The sequence below is a fragment of the Hyla sarda genome, chromosome 3, assembly GCF_029499605.1.
Source record: "Hyla sarda isolate aHylSar1 chromosome 3, aHylSar1.hap1, whole genome shotgun sequence".
NCBI classification, from domain to species: domain Eukaryota; kingdom Metazoa; phylum Chordata; class Amphibia; order Anura; family Hylidae; genus Hyla; species Hyla sarda.
Window position 1 is genome coordinate 27527911 of NC_079191.1, and position 16599 is coordinate 27544509.

The 16599-nt window shown below is 43.9% G+C and overlaps 1 protein-coding gene across 1 annotated transcript in view; it reads right to left on the reverse strand.

Annotated features, from left to right (window-relative positions):
- Window positions 1–13822: 13822 nt before the first annotated feature.
- Window positions 13823–16599, reverse strand: part of LOC130360956 (cytochrome P450 2C5-like) — an 89128-nt gene continuing 86351 nt past the window's right edge. The window contains exons 7-9 of the mRNA XM_056563512.1: window positions 16373–16557; window positions 14154–14295; window positions 13823–14037 (exon numbers count right to left, since the gene is read on the reverse strand). Of these exons, the coding sequence (XP_056419487.1) occupies window positions 13823–14037; window positions 14154–14295; window positions 16373–16557 (542 nt within the window). The remainder of the gene's footprint in view (window positions 14038–14153; window positions 14296–16372; window positions 16558–16599) is intronic.

Consider the following 16599-nt stretch of genomic DNA (forward strand, 5'->3'; position numbering starts at 1 on the left):
TCTGATTGGTTGCTAAGGGCAACTGGTCAACTTTTCCTCTTCACAGGTTTTAATACATCTTCTCCAATGTGTATTATTATAAAAAAAAATGTAATAAAAATGATTTCTCCCCTCGGCTTTTCTCAAGTCATGTGATCACAAGTCAGGTTTAACTGGCTTGCTTTACTGAGGTTGGAAAGATGGTACAATCCATTACAGCTCAGATTAGCATGAAGCATAGTTGATTGTGCTGTAGATGACTGACTTGACTTGTATGCAGCCCACGCTATACTGGAGTTACTTTGGACTTGACTAATTGCTGACTTGACTGGAATTGTACCCCCGGACTGTAGGCTTACTGCAAGGCTTTGACTTTAACCTGGGTAGTGGGGTTAACTGGTAGTTGATGTGTGGTTGCTGGACTAGGCCTCAGGCCTCCTTTCACATCCACCTCACAGACTTCACTCCTCCCCAAACCGTACCTCAGAACAAGACTGAACCCTGAACTCTAGCTACAGTATAGTATGTACTATATATATTCCCATTGGCCAGATAAGTCACATGTTCACCTCTGCATACTCCCCTTAACAACAAGGTCCTTAGCAACAAGAGATTTAAGGCAACAAGTGCATAGAAAATACAAATACATTAACCCTTATATAACAGAACATTATATAAGAAAATATAGAGAGTTCTAAGGGCAGTGGGCCCATGACTGACATTGAAGCCGCATCTGCTACACAGGATGGGCAGGAGTACAGAAGAGCACGTGATTCTGTACTGAGTCACCACATTAATAAAAATAAAAAAACATACCCTTGGTATCCCACAAATTTGATAGCCTAAAAATGCCATAAAAGGATGAAGAAAACCTCATTAGTGTATGGCGTTTCATATTACCCTATTTTTACAAACACGCCAAGTGTAATCCCAGCCTAAATGAATGTTTTCACAATAGTTTGGAACAGGCTGCAGGCTGTCTATATATTTGCATAGTCGTGACGTACAGCTGTGGCAGCTTTCCAATGGCATATATGGCTTTCCAAAGGATAGGGGAAAAGATGGCTGACCATGGAAGTCCTGCCGCTGTGACCCCCACGGTCTCCGTGCAGCTGGGTTGTAACGGCGTGGTCAACACGTCACCCCACGCTCCTTCCATTCATGTCTATGGGTGGTGGCGTGATGTCACGACCCCCACCATGGGAACCTAGCGCTCGTGTGCTTAGGGTCATTGGGGACTTGTGCAGAGGAGGAGTGGTGCATTTGCCTTTAGCAATCAATCAGATCACTTCTTTCATTTTTCACAGGTCTTTTTAAAATTGAAAGACGCAATCTGATTGGTTGCCATGGGCAACTGCACCATTCTTCCCATACACAGGTTTTGATTAATCACTCCCTTGTCTTGTTGATCAGGATTTCATTAAGAATTGCTCCTTTCTGCTTTCCCCTATCCCTGACTAGTCCCTGTCCCAACAGCATAATGCTGCCTCCACCATTCTTCACTGTAGGGGAGGTATTGGGCAGGTGAGGAACAGTGCCTGGTAGAATAGAGGCCATTACATTCAATTTTGTTTATCAGACTAAAGAATCTTTTTTCTCGAACCTTAGGGTGCTTTTTTGGAAACTCCAGGTGATTTCATGTGTCTTTTACAGAGGAGAGGCCTCTTTCTGGCTACTCTGCCATTAAAGGGGTACTCCAACTGATGCCAGAAAGATAAAAAGATTTGTAAATTACTTCTCTTAACAAATCTTAATCCTTACAGTAGTTATTAGTGGCTGTATACTACAGAGGAAATTCTTTTCTTTTTGGATTTCTTTTCTGTCTGACCACAGTGCTCTCTGCTGACACCTCTGTCCATGTCAGGAACTGTCCAGAGCATGAGAAAATCCCCATAGCTAATCTATCCTGCTCTGGACAGTTCCTAAAATGGACAGAGGTGTCAGCAGAGAGCACTTTAGTCATGACAGATAAGAAATCCCAAAAGAAAATAATTTTCTCTGTAGTATAGAGCCGCTAATAAGTACTGGAAGGATTAAGAATTTTTAATAGAAGTAATTTACAAATCTTTTTAACTTTCTGGCACCAGTTGATTTAAAAAAAAAAAAAAAGTTTCCCATTGGAGTACCCCTTTAAGCCCAGATTGTGGAGGCTGCACTGATGGTTGACCTTCTAAAAGTTTTTCTCATCTGCACACAGGATCTTTGGAGCTCAGCCAGAGTGACCATTGGGTTAATGGCCACTTTTCTTAGCATGGTTCTTCTCTTACGATTACTTAGTTTGATGTGGTGGCCAGCTCTAGAAAGATGCCTGTTGTTCGAAAGTTCTTCCATTGAAGAATTACGGAGGCCACCGTGTTACGTCACACCCCGCCCCCTCAATGCAAGTCTATGGGAGGGGGCGTGACTTGCATTGAGGGGGAGGGGTGTGATGTCACATGGGGGCGAAGTCGTGATGTCACGATACTCCGTCCCCGTGGACGGGAGGCATAACACTGGGAGGCTCTAGCGCTACCTGCAGTGCTCACAGGGGGGTGCTGCATGCTAGATTGCGGGGGTCCCCAGTGGCGGGACCCCGACATTCAGACATCTTATCCCCTATCCTTTGGATAGGGGATAAGATGTCTTTGGGCCGGAGTACCCCTTTAATAAAGTTTTTTTCCCCCTATTGATTTGGTTTTTGGTCTGATATACACTGTCACCTTATGTGGATGGGGCTTTGTTTTTCCAAATCCTGTCCAATCACTTGTAATTTCCCCAGGTGACTGTCAATTAAGATGAGGGAAAATGCGGCTTTGGCGCAATGGGGGGAAGATGATAAGTTGTCCTTATATGCCGATGACATCTTATACTCACCGTATAAAACTACCCCTCTACCTACGAGTTCCCTCACACTAGGTAGGCAGCATAGTTCCAGCTACATTAGGTTGTCAGCATAATTCCCCCCACATTAGGTTGTAAGCATAGTTCCCCCACATTAGGTTGTCAGCATAGTTCCCCCACATTAGGTTGGCAATATAGTTCCCCCCACATTAGGTTGGCAGTAAAGTTCCCCCCACATTAGGTTGGCAGTATAGTTCCCCCACATTAGGTTGGCAGTATAGTTCCCCCACATTAGGTTGGCTGTATAGTTCCCCCACATTAGGTTGGCAGTATAGTTCTCCCACATTAGGTTGGCAGTATAGTTCCCCCACATTAGGTTGTAGTTCCCCCACATTAGGTTGGCAGTATAGTTCCCCCACATTAGATTGGCAGTATATTTCTCCTACATTTGGTTGGCAGTATAGTTCCCCCACATTAGGTTGGCAGTATAGTTCCCCCACATTAGGTTGTAGTTCCCCACATTAGGATGGCAGTATAGTTCCCCCACATTAGGTTGGCAGTATAGTTCCCCCACATTAGGTTGGCAGTATAGTTCCCCCACATTAGGTTGTAGTTCCCCCACATTAGGTTGGCAGTATAGTTCCCCCACATTAGGTTGGCAGTATATTTCTCCCACATTAGGTCGGCAGTATAGTTTCCCCACATTAGGTTGGCAGTATAGTTCCCCCATATTAGGTTGACAGTATAGTTCCCCCACATTAGGTTGTAGTTCCCCCACATTAGGTTGGCAGTATAGGCCCACCCACATTAGGTTGTAGTTCCCTCACATTAGGTAGGCAGTGTCCCCCCACAGACATACAGCCTTCAGCCATACACAGTGTATGGCTGGAGGCTGTATGCCCTTGTACTGCCTCACCTCAGTGCTCCGACCACCGCTCCTCCGATCTGGGGTCACAATCTACTGCTATGGCCTAGGAGCGGTGGTCAGAGCACGGAAGATGACGTGCTGGTAAGTTACCATACCAACGGGTCCCCGCTGCTCCGCTCTGTCGTTTCTATGGGCACGCCCACGAGACGTCAGTGACGTTCCTTCGTACGCTCCCTTCCGGCGACACCTGCGTTTCTAGAGTTAACATGGGGCTGCAGAAAGGTGACTGGGACATGCTTGTCTCCAGAAAAGATATTTCGGGACACAGGGATGTCCCGAATGTGACAGGGGGGATATTAATCTCAGCCAGGATGCCCGGGGTATGGATAATACTTTCTGAATACATTATATATACAACATGAGTACCACAGGTCTGGTTTTCACAGCTTAGCGCTGCCTCTTAGAAGCCCATGAATTTGAGAGTATCATAGTGATAGTTTGACAAGATCATGAACATACAGCAACAACAATGCAATGTACAAGGGCCCCAATGTTGTATGTGATCTGGTGACACAGATCTGATCTAGAAACTGGTGATTACATTGCCTTTTGCCAGGGGAAAATAAGGTGGAGCAGCCTATGCTACATTAGATCCTGGGCAGTGCCAGCTTTGTCAAATAGAAACTAGGATACCCTGCATGGGAGTTTCTCTGGAGGATAATGCATAGATTTGGCTTTGGGGAGGAATTAATAAAAATGGTTAAATTATTGTACACCAACCTGGTAGCAAGAAGCTCAATAGATGGGGGAGCGTTTCTTACTCTCAAGGGGTACCAGGCAAGATTGTCCTCTCCTCCCCTTGCTTTTTGCCTTGGCCATCGAGCCTCTGGCTATTAAGATAAGAGAAAATGCATCTTTGGAGCAATGGTGGGAAGATGATAAGTTGTCCTTATATGCCCATGACATCTTATACTCACCGTATAAAACTACCCCTCTACCTACGAGTACCCTCACACTAGGTAGGCAGCATAGTTCCAGCTACATTAGGTTGTCAGCATAATTCCCCCTACATTAGGTTGCAAGCATAGTTCCCCCACATAAGGTTGTCAGCATAGTTCCCCCCACATTAGGAACTATACTGCCAACCTAATGTGGGGGAACTACAACCTAATGTGGGGGAACTATACTGCCAATCCAATGTGGGGGAACTATACTGCCAACCTAATGCGGGATAACTATAGTTCCCCCACATTAGGTTAGCAGTATAGTAGTTCTCCCACATTAGGTTGGCAGTATAGTTCCCCCACATTAGGTTGTAGTTCCCCCCCCACATTAGGTTAGCAGTATAGTTCTCCCACATTAGGTTGGCAGTATAGTTCCCCCACATTAGATTGGCAGTATAGCTCCCCCACATTAGGTTGTAGTTCCCCCCACATTAGGTTGGCAGTATAGTTTCCCCACATTAGGTTGGCAGTATAGTTTCCCCCACATTAGGTTGGCAGTATAGTTCACCCACATTAGGTTGCCAGTATATTTCTCCCACATTAGGTTGGCAGTATAGTTCCCCCACATTAGGTTGGCAGTATAGTTCCCACACATTAGGTTGTAGTTCCCCCACATTAGGTTGGCAGTATAGTTCCACCACATTGGGTTAGCAGTATAGTTCCCTCACATTAGGTTGGCAGTATAGTTCCCCCCCCACATTAGGTTGTAGTTCCCCCACATTAGGTAGGCAGTCCCCCCCCCCCACAGACATACAGCCTTCAGCCATACACAGTGTATGGCTGGAGGATGTATGCCCGTGTACTGCCTCACCTCAGTGCTCCGACCACCGCTCCTCCGATCTGGGGTCATAATCTACTGCTATAGCAGTAGGTCCAGGGACTGGAGGAGCGGTGGGCAGAGCACCGAAGATGATGTTCTGGTAACTTACAATACCCACACGTCCCTGCTGCTCCGCTTCTCTGCTGCACCGTTTCTATGGGCACGTCAGTGACGTTCCTGCGTGTGCTACCTTCCAGCAGCACCTGCGTTTCTAAAGTTAATGCGGGGCCGCAGAAAGGTAACTGGGACATCCTTGTGTCCCGAAAAGATATTTCGGAACACAGGGATGTCCCGAATGTGACAGGGGGGAAATTAATCTCAGCCGGGATGCCCGGTGTATGTATAATCAATACCCCGGGCGTCACGGCCGACTGCAGCACCCGGCGTATAAGACGATCCCCGACATTTGAGAACAATTTACCGGGTTTAAATGTCGTCTTATATGCCGGAATATACGGTAGTCAAAATATATTATGCTCCCTCTAGGACCAGGAGAGGTCATATCTAATCGTGGGGTGATGATACTGAGTAGAGAGGAAGAGTTTAACTACGTCAGTATTCAAATATCAGGAAAATAAATGACCATCATAATGTAAATTTGAAACCTCAGATAAGAAAGCTAAGGTGTGGAGCGAACTTAAGATATCATGATAAAATTGTGTTAATTAATCCCTTTACTCAACAGCCTGTTTTGACCTTAAAGGGGTACTCCGCCCCTAGATATCTTATCCCCTATCCAAAGGATAGGGGATAAGATGTCAGATCGCAGGGGTCCCGCTGCTGGGGACCCCCGGGATCGCCGATGTGGCACTGCGAGTTCGTTCTGCACGTAATGACAGGCAATACAGGGGCCGGAGCATCGTAACGTCACGGCTCCGCCACTCGTGACATCACGGTCCGTCCCCTCATTGGATGTTTATGGGAGGGAGCGTGGCGGTCGTCACGCGCCCTGCTATAGACTTGCATTATGGGGGCGGGCCGTGATGTCATGAGGGGCGGAGCCATGATGTCACGCTGCTCCGTCCCCTGTATCGCCCGTCATTACGCACAGAGCGAACTCGCTCTTTGCAGTAATGATAGCGCGGTGCCGCAGCGGCGATCGAAGGGGTCCCCAGCAGCAGGACCCCGGCGATCTGACATCTTATCCCCTATCCTTTGGATAGGGGATAAGATGTCTAGGGGCGGAGTACCCCTTTAATGACCAAGGCAAATTTTCTAAATCTGAAATGCGTCCACTTATTTGGTAATAACTTTGGAACGCTTTTACTTATGAAAGCGATTCTGAGAGTTTTTTCATAACATATTGTACTTTACATTAACGGTAAATTTTTATTGATATATTTAGCGGTTTTTGTAAAAAAAAATAGCAAAATAAAATGAAAAATTAGCATTTTTCTAGAATTGATATTTTCTGCTCGTACGATAAATAGTCATGCTGCACCAAATTATTCAAGAAATTAGCAAAATCAGATTTTTCAGGGACCAGTTCAGCTCTGAAGGGGAATTGAGGGGCCTGTATGTTAGATAGCCCCATAAATCACCCCATTTTATAAACTGCACCCCTTAAAGTAGTCAGAATGACATTAAAGAAGTTTATTAACCCTTTAGGTGTTTCACGAAAATAAAAGCAAAGTGGAGGAAGAATTAAAACATTTTTTTTTTTTTGTACATTTTTCATTTTAATCCATTTTTTTTCTGTAACACAGTAGGTGTTGACAAAGAAAAACAGCTCAATATTTATTCCCCGAATTCTGACATAGTTAGAAATATGCCATACGTGGCCTTTGCACGCTACATGTCTCTCACACAGGCCCCAGACATGAAGGCGTGCTGTGTGGATTCTGGGGCGTCCTTTTAGTTTAGGATATTTTGTTTGCATCATATAAAATTACAGGGGCCTTGGGGTGCAAAAATATTTTTGGGAGACAAGTTGACGCTTTCATTGGTACCATTCTGTGTGCATATGACACTGATCGTTTTTTATTACATTTTTTATGAGGTGGTATACATAAAATGTTTTTTCTTTTTAGGTTGTTCATTATCCAGCATAAATGACTTGTTAACGTTACACTGCAGGTTGATGTGATTACGGCGATACCAAATTTATTTACTTTAAAAAAACATTTTAGTTCATTTATGGCATAAAAACTTTTTTTTTTTTTTTTAAATCATGTTTGTAAGTCGCCGCATTCTGTGAGCTGTAACTTTTTTATTTTTTCACTGACACAATTGTGTGAGGACTCTTTATTTTGCGGGACATGTTCATGTATTTGGGGGGACTATTTTTGGGGGTGTATTATACACTTATATAAGTTATTTTATAATTTTTTATATTTTTTCACTTTTTTTCTATTTTTCACATTTTTTTATTTTAGTTTTTTTTTCAAAATGTTTTCACTTTTTTTATAGTTTCCACGTTTCTCACACTTATTATTATTTTTTTTTTACTATTATACACATAATTCAATGGAGTACACATCTGTACTCCATTGAATTATGCCTATGTCTGTCAGTACTGACAGGCATAGGATAGATCAGTCCCTACCTTAGGTAGGGATTGATCACTCATGTTGCCATGACAACAGAGGCCACTTTCAGTCCTCGGGTTGCCATGGCAACCATCGGCACTCTGCTTTCTCTTTGCAGAGCGCCAATCAGTGACAGAGGGAGCTCCCTCCCTCTGTTGCCCTAATAGATGCTGCGGTCTTAGTGACCACAACGTCTACATGGTTAACCCAGGATTGGAGCGCAGCTCCGATCCTGAGTGGCGGCGGGTGGCCTCCTCCAATGGTGCCCCCCTCATCACTGATCGCTTCACACAGTGAAGCCACGGAGGAGAAGGGGAAGGAGGAGACCTGCACCAGATCCCTGCTATTGGTCCATCTGTACTGACGGACTAATAGCAGCGATTGGTCCCTGGCTGGCTTCAGAAATGCTTGGCTGTGCAGCACAGCCGAGCTCAATAAACTGTCACAGCGCCCAGCGGCACTGTGGCAGTTTATTCTCATCAGGTACATGTATGTGGTGTTGTAGGAAGTCGTGCCTAATCACCACGTACATGTACCTGATTTTGTGGGAAGGGGTTAAAACTATTATACTCCCACTTTGCTTTATATTTTTGGTGCATCCCCCATTTGGTGTGAAAATAGTCTCTGTGAAAAATTATTCCCGAATAAAATTGGATTATTTATGTTTCCCACGTGAAAAAGGGGGATTAGCACTCCCAGATACAAAAACATACTTCTTAGCAGCGCAGATATATTTTATAAGTCAATGGAAAAAGTTTTCCTCCTTCGACTTTTTTATAAAGAGCGGTAGGGGGAATAATGTAGACATGTATCAAGTCTTGGAGTTGGGGCAACTTAGTGGAGAAAGGCGGAATGGAAACACAGTAGTTGAGAGCTTAGTTAGGGGTTTTGGGCACTCTAGATACTGTATCACTTTGGTGTCATTCACATTTTGTAGAGGTATTGAAATTGTCAGATATGAAAACACTGAGTATTGGATGTACGATGATAACAAATGTTTGGCAGGAAGGGCAATTTGTAGACTGGGGAGAAATTCAAGATTGAAGGGGTATAGGTGTTGGATCGTCGTTTGAATATATTAGGATAAAAAGTATTTTATTCACAATAGAAAAGGGATTAGTAATTTGTCCCCCATCTGAGTTTTTAACGCAGCTCTTTTTCACCTTAAGGAGTGAGCCCTTTTTCGGAATTCTGACCACCGTCGCTTTACGCATTAATAATTCTAAAACGCTTTTACCGAATATTCTGATTCTGAGATTGTTTTTTCGTGACATATTCTACTTTATTTTGGTGGTAAATTTTCGTCGTTGCTTGCATCCTTTTTTGGTGAAAAATCCCAAAATTTCATGAAAATTTTGAAAATTTTGCATCTTTCTAACTTTGAAGCTCTCTGCTTGTAAGGAAAATGGATATTCCAGATACATTTTATTTTTATTCACAAATACAATATGTCCACTTTATGTTGGCATCATAAAATAGACATATTTTTACATTTTGAAAAAATTAGAGGGCTTCAAAGTAGAGCAGCAATTTTCAAAAATGTAATGAAAATTGCTAAATCTGAAGGGACAAATGTTACAGTACTACAAATCCCAGCATGCCTGGGCAGTCTAGGCATGCTGAGAGTTGTAGTTTGGCAACATCTGGAGGGCTAGCATTTGGGCACCACTGTAACAGTGGTCTCCAAACTGTGACCCTCCAGATGTTACAAAACTACAACTCCCAGCAGGCCCAGACAGCCTTTGGCTTACTGGGCATGCTGGGAGTTGCAGTTTGGCACCCACTAGGAAGGGCAGCAGTAAATATTGCTTACTGCCCCCTTCCTTCCCCCCCCACCATCATTTCCCTACCTCCACCGTGATCTCCGCTGTCTCCAGGGACGATCGGCGGTCCCCACGCATCTTCTTTGTAGGTACCGGCCTCCATCTTCTCCCCCCGTTCTGCCCAACATCCAGGGGTGGGCAGAAAGGGGGTTGCCATGGCAACCCACTGTCCTGCACTGCCATTGGTCAGAATCATTTCTGACCAATGGCAGGGGATAGGAGGAGATCGCAGCACTGCGACCTCGCTCCTATCCCTCAGGATGATCGGGGCTGTCACTGACAGCTCCGATCATCGCTATTTTCCGGGTGATCGGGTCACCAGAGACCCGATCAGCCCGGAATAGCAGAAAATGGCATGTCTGAATCGACATGCGATTTTCTGCGATCGCCGACATGGGGGGGGGGTCTCAGGACCCCCCTCGGCGGTGTGCCGGGATGCCTGCTGAATGATTTCAGCAGGCATCTAGGTCCGGTCCCCAACCGGCTGGCAGCGGGGACTGGAATTCCCACGGGTGTAGGCATACGCCCCACGTCCTTAAGGACTCGGGATGCAGGGCGTATGCATACGCCCGGCGTCCTGAAGAGGTTAAGGAGATTGATAGATGGTCAGAAAATTGAAAGGATTTTGGCTCACATATTTAAGGCACCTAAACAAACTTTGAGACAGGACCTAATACATGGAATTACCCGAGTGTGGCAAGAAGATCTGTGACCTATGGACGATAGAAAGTGGGAAGGAATTCATAAAGGGTTCATAATAATAAAAATACAATTATACAGTTTAACATTGTTTATAGATTGTATTATACCTCTCATTTTTGTACAAAATAGGTAAAAGACAATATAGCAGCTGCCCTAAATGCAGAAGAGAAGAGGCAGGGTTTTTCCATATGCTTTGGGCTTGTGGCAATATTCAAGAATTCTGGACCCAAGTTTATTCTGAAATAGTGAAAAGGCTGAAAGTTAAAATCTCTCCTTCCCCCCGGCTTTGAATATTGTGGGATGACTCAGAAATAAAGCTAGTTGGGGCAAGAACAAAAGTTTTTATAGATTATTGTTTTGTGCTCATCTCATGATCGTTAGAAGGTGGATTTCCCCGACTCCTCCAAACATACACGAATGGCTGGAGGTAATAAAGAAGGATGATTAAATGTAGGAAATGTAATGTCAATTTCTGTGTTCTTGCATTTTTCAGTTTTCGGTCCTGTTTAGACTTTGTTTTTATGTCTGAACAGTTTCTGTGCAATTTCTTCTTTGGGTTGGAAGAGTTAATGCTCTCAGCCTATGACAGCTTGGGTGTGGTTTTAAAACCTGAGCTCTGCTGGTACTCTGGGATTGTGATTAGTTCAGCTCTGACTATTTTGTGATTTACCTTTGCTATATCTGTCTGTCTGAGTTTTTACCATGGTTGTTTCCTGTTATGATATAGATTTTAGCATGCTTGGTTTTAATACATCCGTCGGCTTTTAGTATTGTGTATGTCCGTTCTGCTTTAACCTTGTTATATCTAAGTCTGTGTTCACACTGTTAGTTCTTGTTCCCGTGCTCAGTATTTAGTATTCCTGTTTAGAATCCTGACCTGTATTCCTCCATGTTATGGAGTTTGGTTTTGTAATCTGTTTGTTATCTTGAACCGTATTCCTTCATGTTTTTGTGTTTGGATTTTGTGGAGTCTGTTCAGACTCATCCGGTTCTCAGTCCAGTGCTCCATGTATTATATTTCTGTTTATTCTGCCTTGTTTGTATATTGATATCTGTTCTGGTTTTTGTATTCCTGTTACGTTTTTGGCCTGTCCCCAACTATGTACTGTATTTTTTGTGTACCTTTATGCCAATTGCACTTTAGCGTAAGCTGGAAGTGGATCCTCCACCTGTGTGGCGGATGGCTCGGACCGCATCGGGGAGCGGAGTCTAAGGTGCCGCTGGTCTTCACCAGAGCCCGCTGCAAGGATGGGCTTGCTGCAGCAGGTGACACCCAGGTCACTACCCCCGATACGGCTTGACCACACAGGTAACTGGGCAAGGCAAGGAACCGAAGGATGAGGCTGTGGCGTAGTCAAACTTAGCAGAAGGTCTGGATACACAGGAATGACAAACAGGCAATAGGAACGCTTTCTCTAAGGCAAATTGCACTGAAGAATCGGCAGAGTAGTGGGGGAGGTGCAGAGACTTTAAAGAATAGTGTCAGGTATGAGTGATAATTTTGGGCACACTGGCCCTTTAAACTTTAAAGCTCCGGCACGCTTGCGCCCTATGGGATGGGGACGCGTGCTGGAGCTGAAACACACTAGCAGAGGAGTCAGAGGAATCATGTAAGTGATGGGCCGGGACTCGCACGCAGGTGCGTTCCGCAATGCGAATCCCGGCCCCGCCGGGAGCAGGGACAATACGCTCGCGGTCAACATGTGCGGACGGAGCGCAAACTGTAACAAGATCTTGGGTAGTTTCAGCATTGTCAAAACATGGTGCATCATCCTTACAACTATAAATCCTTATAAATCCTTACAACTGCAGTGTACCCCTGCAGATAGAAGATATGTGTCTAATCGTATGGGATCTGATTGCTGGGACCCCTTGCAATCACCTATGTGATGCCCCAGCTCTGCTCAGGGTAATGCATGTGTTTACCCCAGCACAAAGCTGTGACCAACACACCCCCTCCATGTGTCTATATGGGAGAACCGAAGATACACAAACCCGGCGGTCAGATCCCTCCGTGATCAAACACTTATCCCCTATGCTGCAAATAGGGGATACATTTTCTTACACTGGATAACTCCTTTAAGTCATTCTGATGATTGCATAGAGCTGCAGGTAGCTCATTTATTGTGGGACTTATCTGTATGTGATTATGGGTATATATTAAAGGGACGCTATATATCGGAAAACCTTCGGGACTTAAACTTTTTCACAATGTCCATTAACCCCTTAAGGACACAGCGTTTTTCAGTTTTTGCATTTTCGTTTTTTCCTTATCACCTTCTAAAAAGAATAACACTTTCAATTTTTCACCTAAAAAATCCATCCATATGATGGCTTATTCTTGCGCCACCAATTTTACTTTGTAATGACATCAATCATTTTACCCCAAAATCTACGGCAAAACGGAAAAAAAAAATCATTGTGCGACAAAAAAGGAAGAAAAAACGCCATTTTGTAAATTTTGGGGGCTTCCGTTTCTACGCCGTACATTTTTCTGTAAAAATGACACATTATCTTCATTCTGTAGGTCCATAAGGTTAAAATGATACCCTAATTATATAGGTTTGATTTTGAATTACTTCTGAAAAAAATCACAACTACATGCAGGAAAATTTTAATGTTTAAAATTGTCATATTCTCACCCCTATAACTTTTTTATTTTTCCACTTACGAGGCGGTATGAGGGCAAATCTTTTGCAACATGACCTGAAGTTTTTATTGGTACCAGTTTTGTTTTGATCAGACTTTTTGATCGCTTTTTATTCATTTTGTTATGGTATCATTTTTTTTATGATAAAAAGTTTTTTTTTTATTGGGGAAAAGGGGGGTGATTCAAACTTTTATTAGGGAAGGGGTTAAACTTTTTTTTTTCACTTTTTTTTCACTTTTTTTTTTCACTTTTTTTTTCACTTTTTTTTCGCAATGTTATAGCCCTCATAGGGGACTATAATATGCAGTACATTGATTCAAAACACTGATCACTGCCATTGCATTGCAATGGCAGGGAACAGTGTTATTGGCGGTTGTTTGCTCAAGCCTGGATTTCAGGCTTAGAGCAATCAATTGCCAATCGGACACGCAGAAGGCAGGTAAGGCACCCTCCTGTTCTAGCTGATTGGGACATCGCAATTTTACCGCCGGGAAGTTTTTACTTTCACTTTTGACGTGGCGATCAACTTTGATTGCCGTGTCTAAAGAGTTAATGCCAAACATCAGCCCGATCGGGACGCACTGGGTATGATGCGCGCTCACCTGCTGCGTCATTCCTCGGGAGCAGCTTATGGACGTTTATAAACGTCCATATGCTTTAGGGGTTTATTGCAAGGAATTGCACAGATCTCATGCTTCTGTGGGTGTAAGACTAAGCCAACGGCAGCGGTGAGATCCAACTTTGCTTCAGGAGGAGCCTTGAATGTGAAGTTCTGTAGCAGCTTAGTAAAGACGAGGAAAAGCTCCATTTTACCCAAGTTCTCCCCAACACAACTTCTCTTCCCTACAAAAAGGAGCAGAGAGAAAACATTAAAGTATTAGTCCATCACGGAGTGTGGTAGCAATTGGCCATTTTAAGTCGTTGAGGTGTTTACCTTCCTTTTCATTGATATAACTCACCTGTAGAAAATGGTATGCAGGCCTCATTTTTGACAAAATTTCCATCAGAGTCCAGAAAATGTTGAGGGTAAAATTCATCGGGTTTCTTGAAATATTTGGTGTCTCGTAAGACGGATGTCAGTGATGGAATGATGTGAGTTCCCTACAAAGATTGGGGAATTCATGAATGATTTTTCCTGCTAAAATCCAGCACAAGATCGGTAGTCTTTAGGGCAGGGCCATCATCTATTGTATCTTGGTCACATATGAGAAATGGTCAGCGCTCCTGAACTCCCTACTATGTTCCTCGACTGTCATCTTTTGCCCTATTGCATACACTTTAGGTGCACCTGATCTTTATCTAGCCTCCAAGGCTTATACTGTATGTTTAGTTGCACCATTCAAGAGGGAAGACAAAATAGTAATTGGATCCTTTGAATTTATTGAATTTACAGTTAGGTGAAAGCAAAAGCGCCATGATGGGAACTAGTCTGCCCATTATTACCTATCAAATAATACCCTTATATTTTATACTTTGTTTTTCTATATTTTTTCCCCTCAACCGCCTGTGCAGTACATAATTATACTAATGTACTGTTATTTTTTTACTAATAAGGCCTTCAGTAGCCCCAGATACCATGATGACTCAACAGCATCCCTAGAGGTGACTGAAGGCCCCTCCTGTGTAAATGTCTTACTGCCGCAGTCCCTATTGACTATGCCATCTAGGTGGTTAAATGTCTGGGAGTTGTCAGAGTTGTTTTTGGTTCAGGTTAATGTTGTTGGTGGGTAAACAACTAAAGGAATGGAGGGCTCAATCTAATATCTAGTATACAATTGGGTGCTACTCAGTCAAGAATCAAAACACATCCCATGAAGAAAAAGCTACACTGAGATATAATAGCACACCAAAAATATAATGTCAATAACAAATAATCTTTATTGCACAATTGTTTACATACACTTAAGAGTCACCGGCATAGAGGGTGTTAAAAACAATTAAAAACTGGCCCACAAGAGCCAAAAAGCTGATTGATTTCTCAAAACTCCTTTAAAGGGGTACTCCACTGGAAAACATTTAAATCAACTGGTGCCAGAAAGTTTAACGGATTTATAATTTACTTCTGTTTAAAAATATTAATCCATCCAGGACTTATCAGCTGTTATACACTCCACAGGAAGTTATTTTCTTTTTCTGTCTGGCCACAGTGCTCTTTGCTGACACCTTTGTCCATTTTAGGAACTGTCCAGAGTACAATCATGCTGCTTTTTACATTTCCTGACATGGACAGAGGTGTCAAGAGAGAGCACTGTGGTCAGACAAAGGAAATTCGAAAAGAAAAGAACTTCCTGTGGAGTATACAACAGCTGATAAATCCTGGATGGATTAAGATTTTTAAATAGAAATAAATACAAATCTGTTTAACTTTCTGGCACCAGTTGATTTTAATTTTTTTTTCCAGTGGAGTACCCCTTTAAGCTTCCACTTTTTAGTCGTATTTTCTCTACCTTGCCCTCCCAAACACCTTGGTGACCCGCGGCTAATACAGGACATCACAGATCGCGGTGATGCCCTGTATTAACCCTTCAGACGCGGCGATCAAAGCTGACCGCCGCGTCTGAAGTGAAAGTGACACTAACCCGGCTGTTCAGTCGGGCTGTTCGGGACCGCCGCGGTGAAATCCTGAACAGCCCAACTGAATAGCCGGGTTAGTGCTTACAGGACACCGGGAGGGACCTTACCTGTCTCCTCGGTGTCTTCTCCGTTCAGGGATCCCCTGTATGGCCGGCGCTCTCCTTCCTCGTCATCACGTCGTCGCGTACGTGCGTCGGCGTGCGTAACGACGTGATGGCGGCGACGGAGAGCGAGGATACCCGGCCGGCAGCAGAGACGTTCCGGAGCGACGGGGACGCAGCGACAGCGATGGAGCAACATCCAGGGCAGTGGTGACGGGTCCGGAGCGGCAGGGACACGTGAGTATTACCTCCTATGCAGTGGTCTTCAATCTGCGGACCTCCAGATGTTGCAAAACTACAACTCCCAGCATGCCCGGACAGCCAACGGCTGTCCGGGCATGCTGGGAGTTGTAGTTTTGCAACATATGGAGGTCCGCAGGTTGAAGACCACTATTGGGTTCAAAACCTTTATTGTTTTAGATTTTGCACCTATAAATTGGGTGTGTCTTATACGCCGATGCGTCCTATAGGACGAAAAATACGGTATATTTTTTAACTTTTACCTTTGGTAGGAAGAAGCCCTTCAGGGTGACATCTTGAGTAGTCATATGTGGCACATTAGTTGGCACAACATTGGCGAATCTCTGAATCTCATGGATAACAGCGTCCGTGTATGGCATTTGTGGGCGGTGCACCATCTGAGGCTCGGCTGAACCAATGACTTCTTTAATTTCTTTTTGAACATTTTCTTATATTGAAGTAAAAATATCCCTTAAATGGGCACTGACAC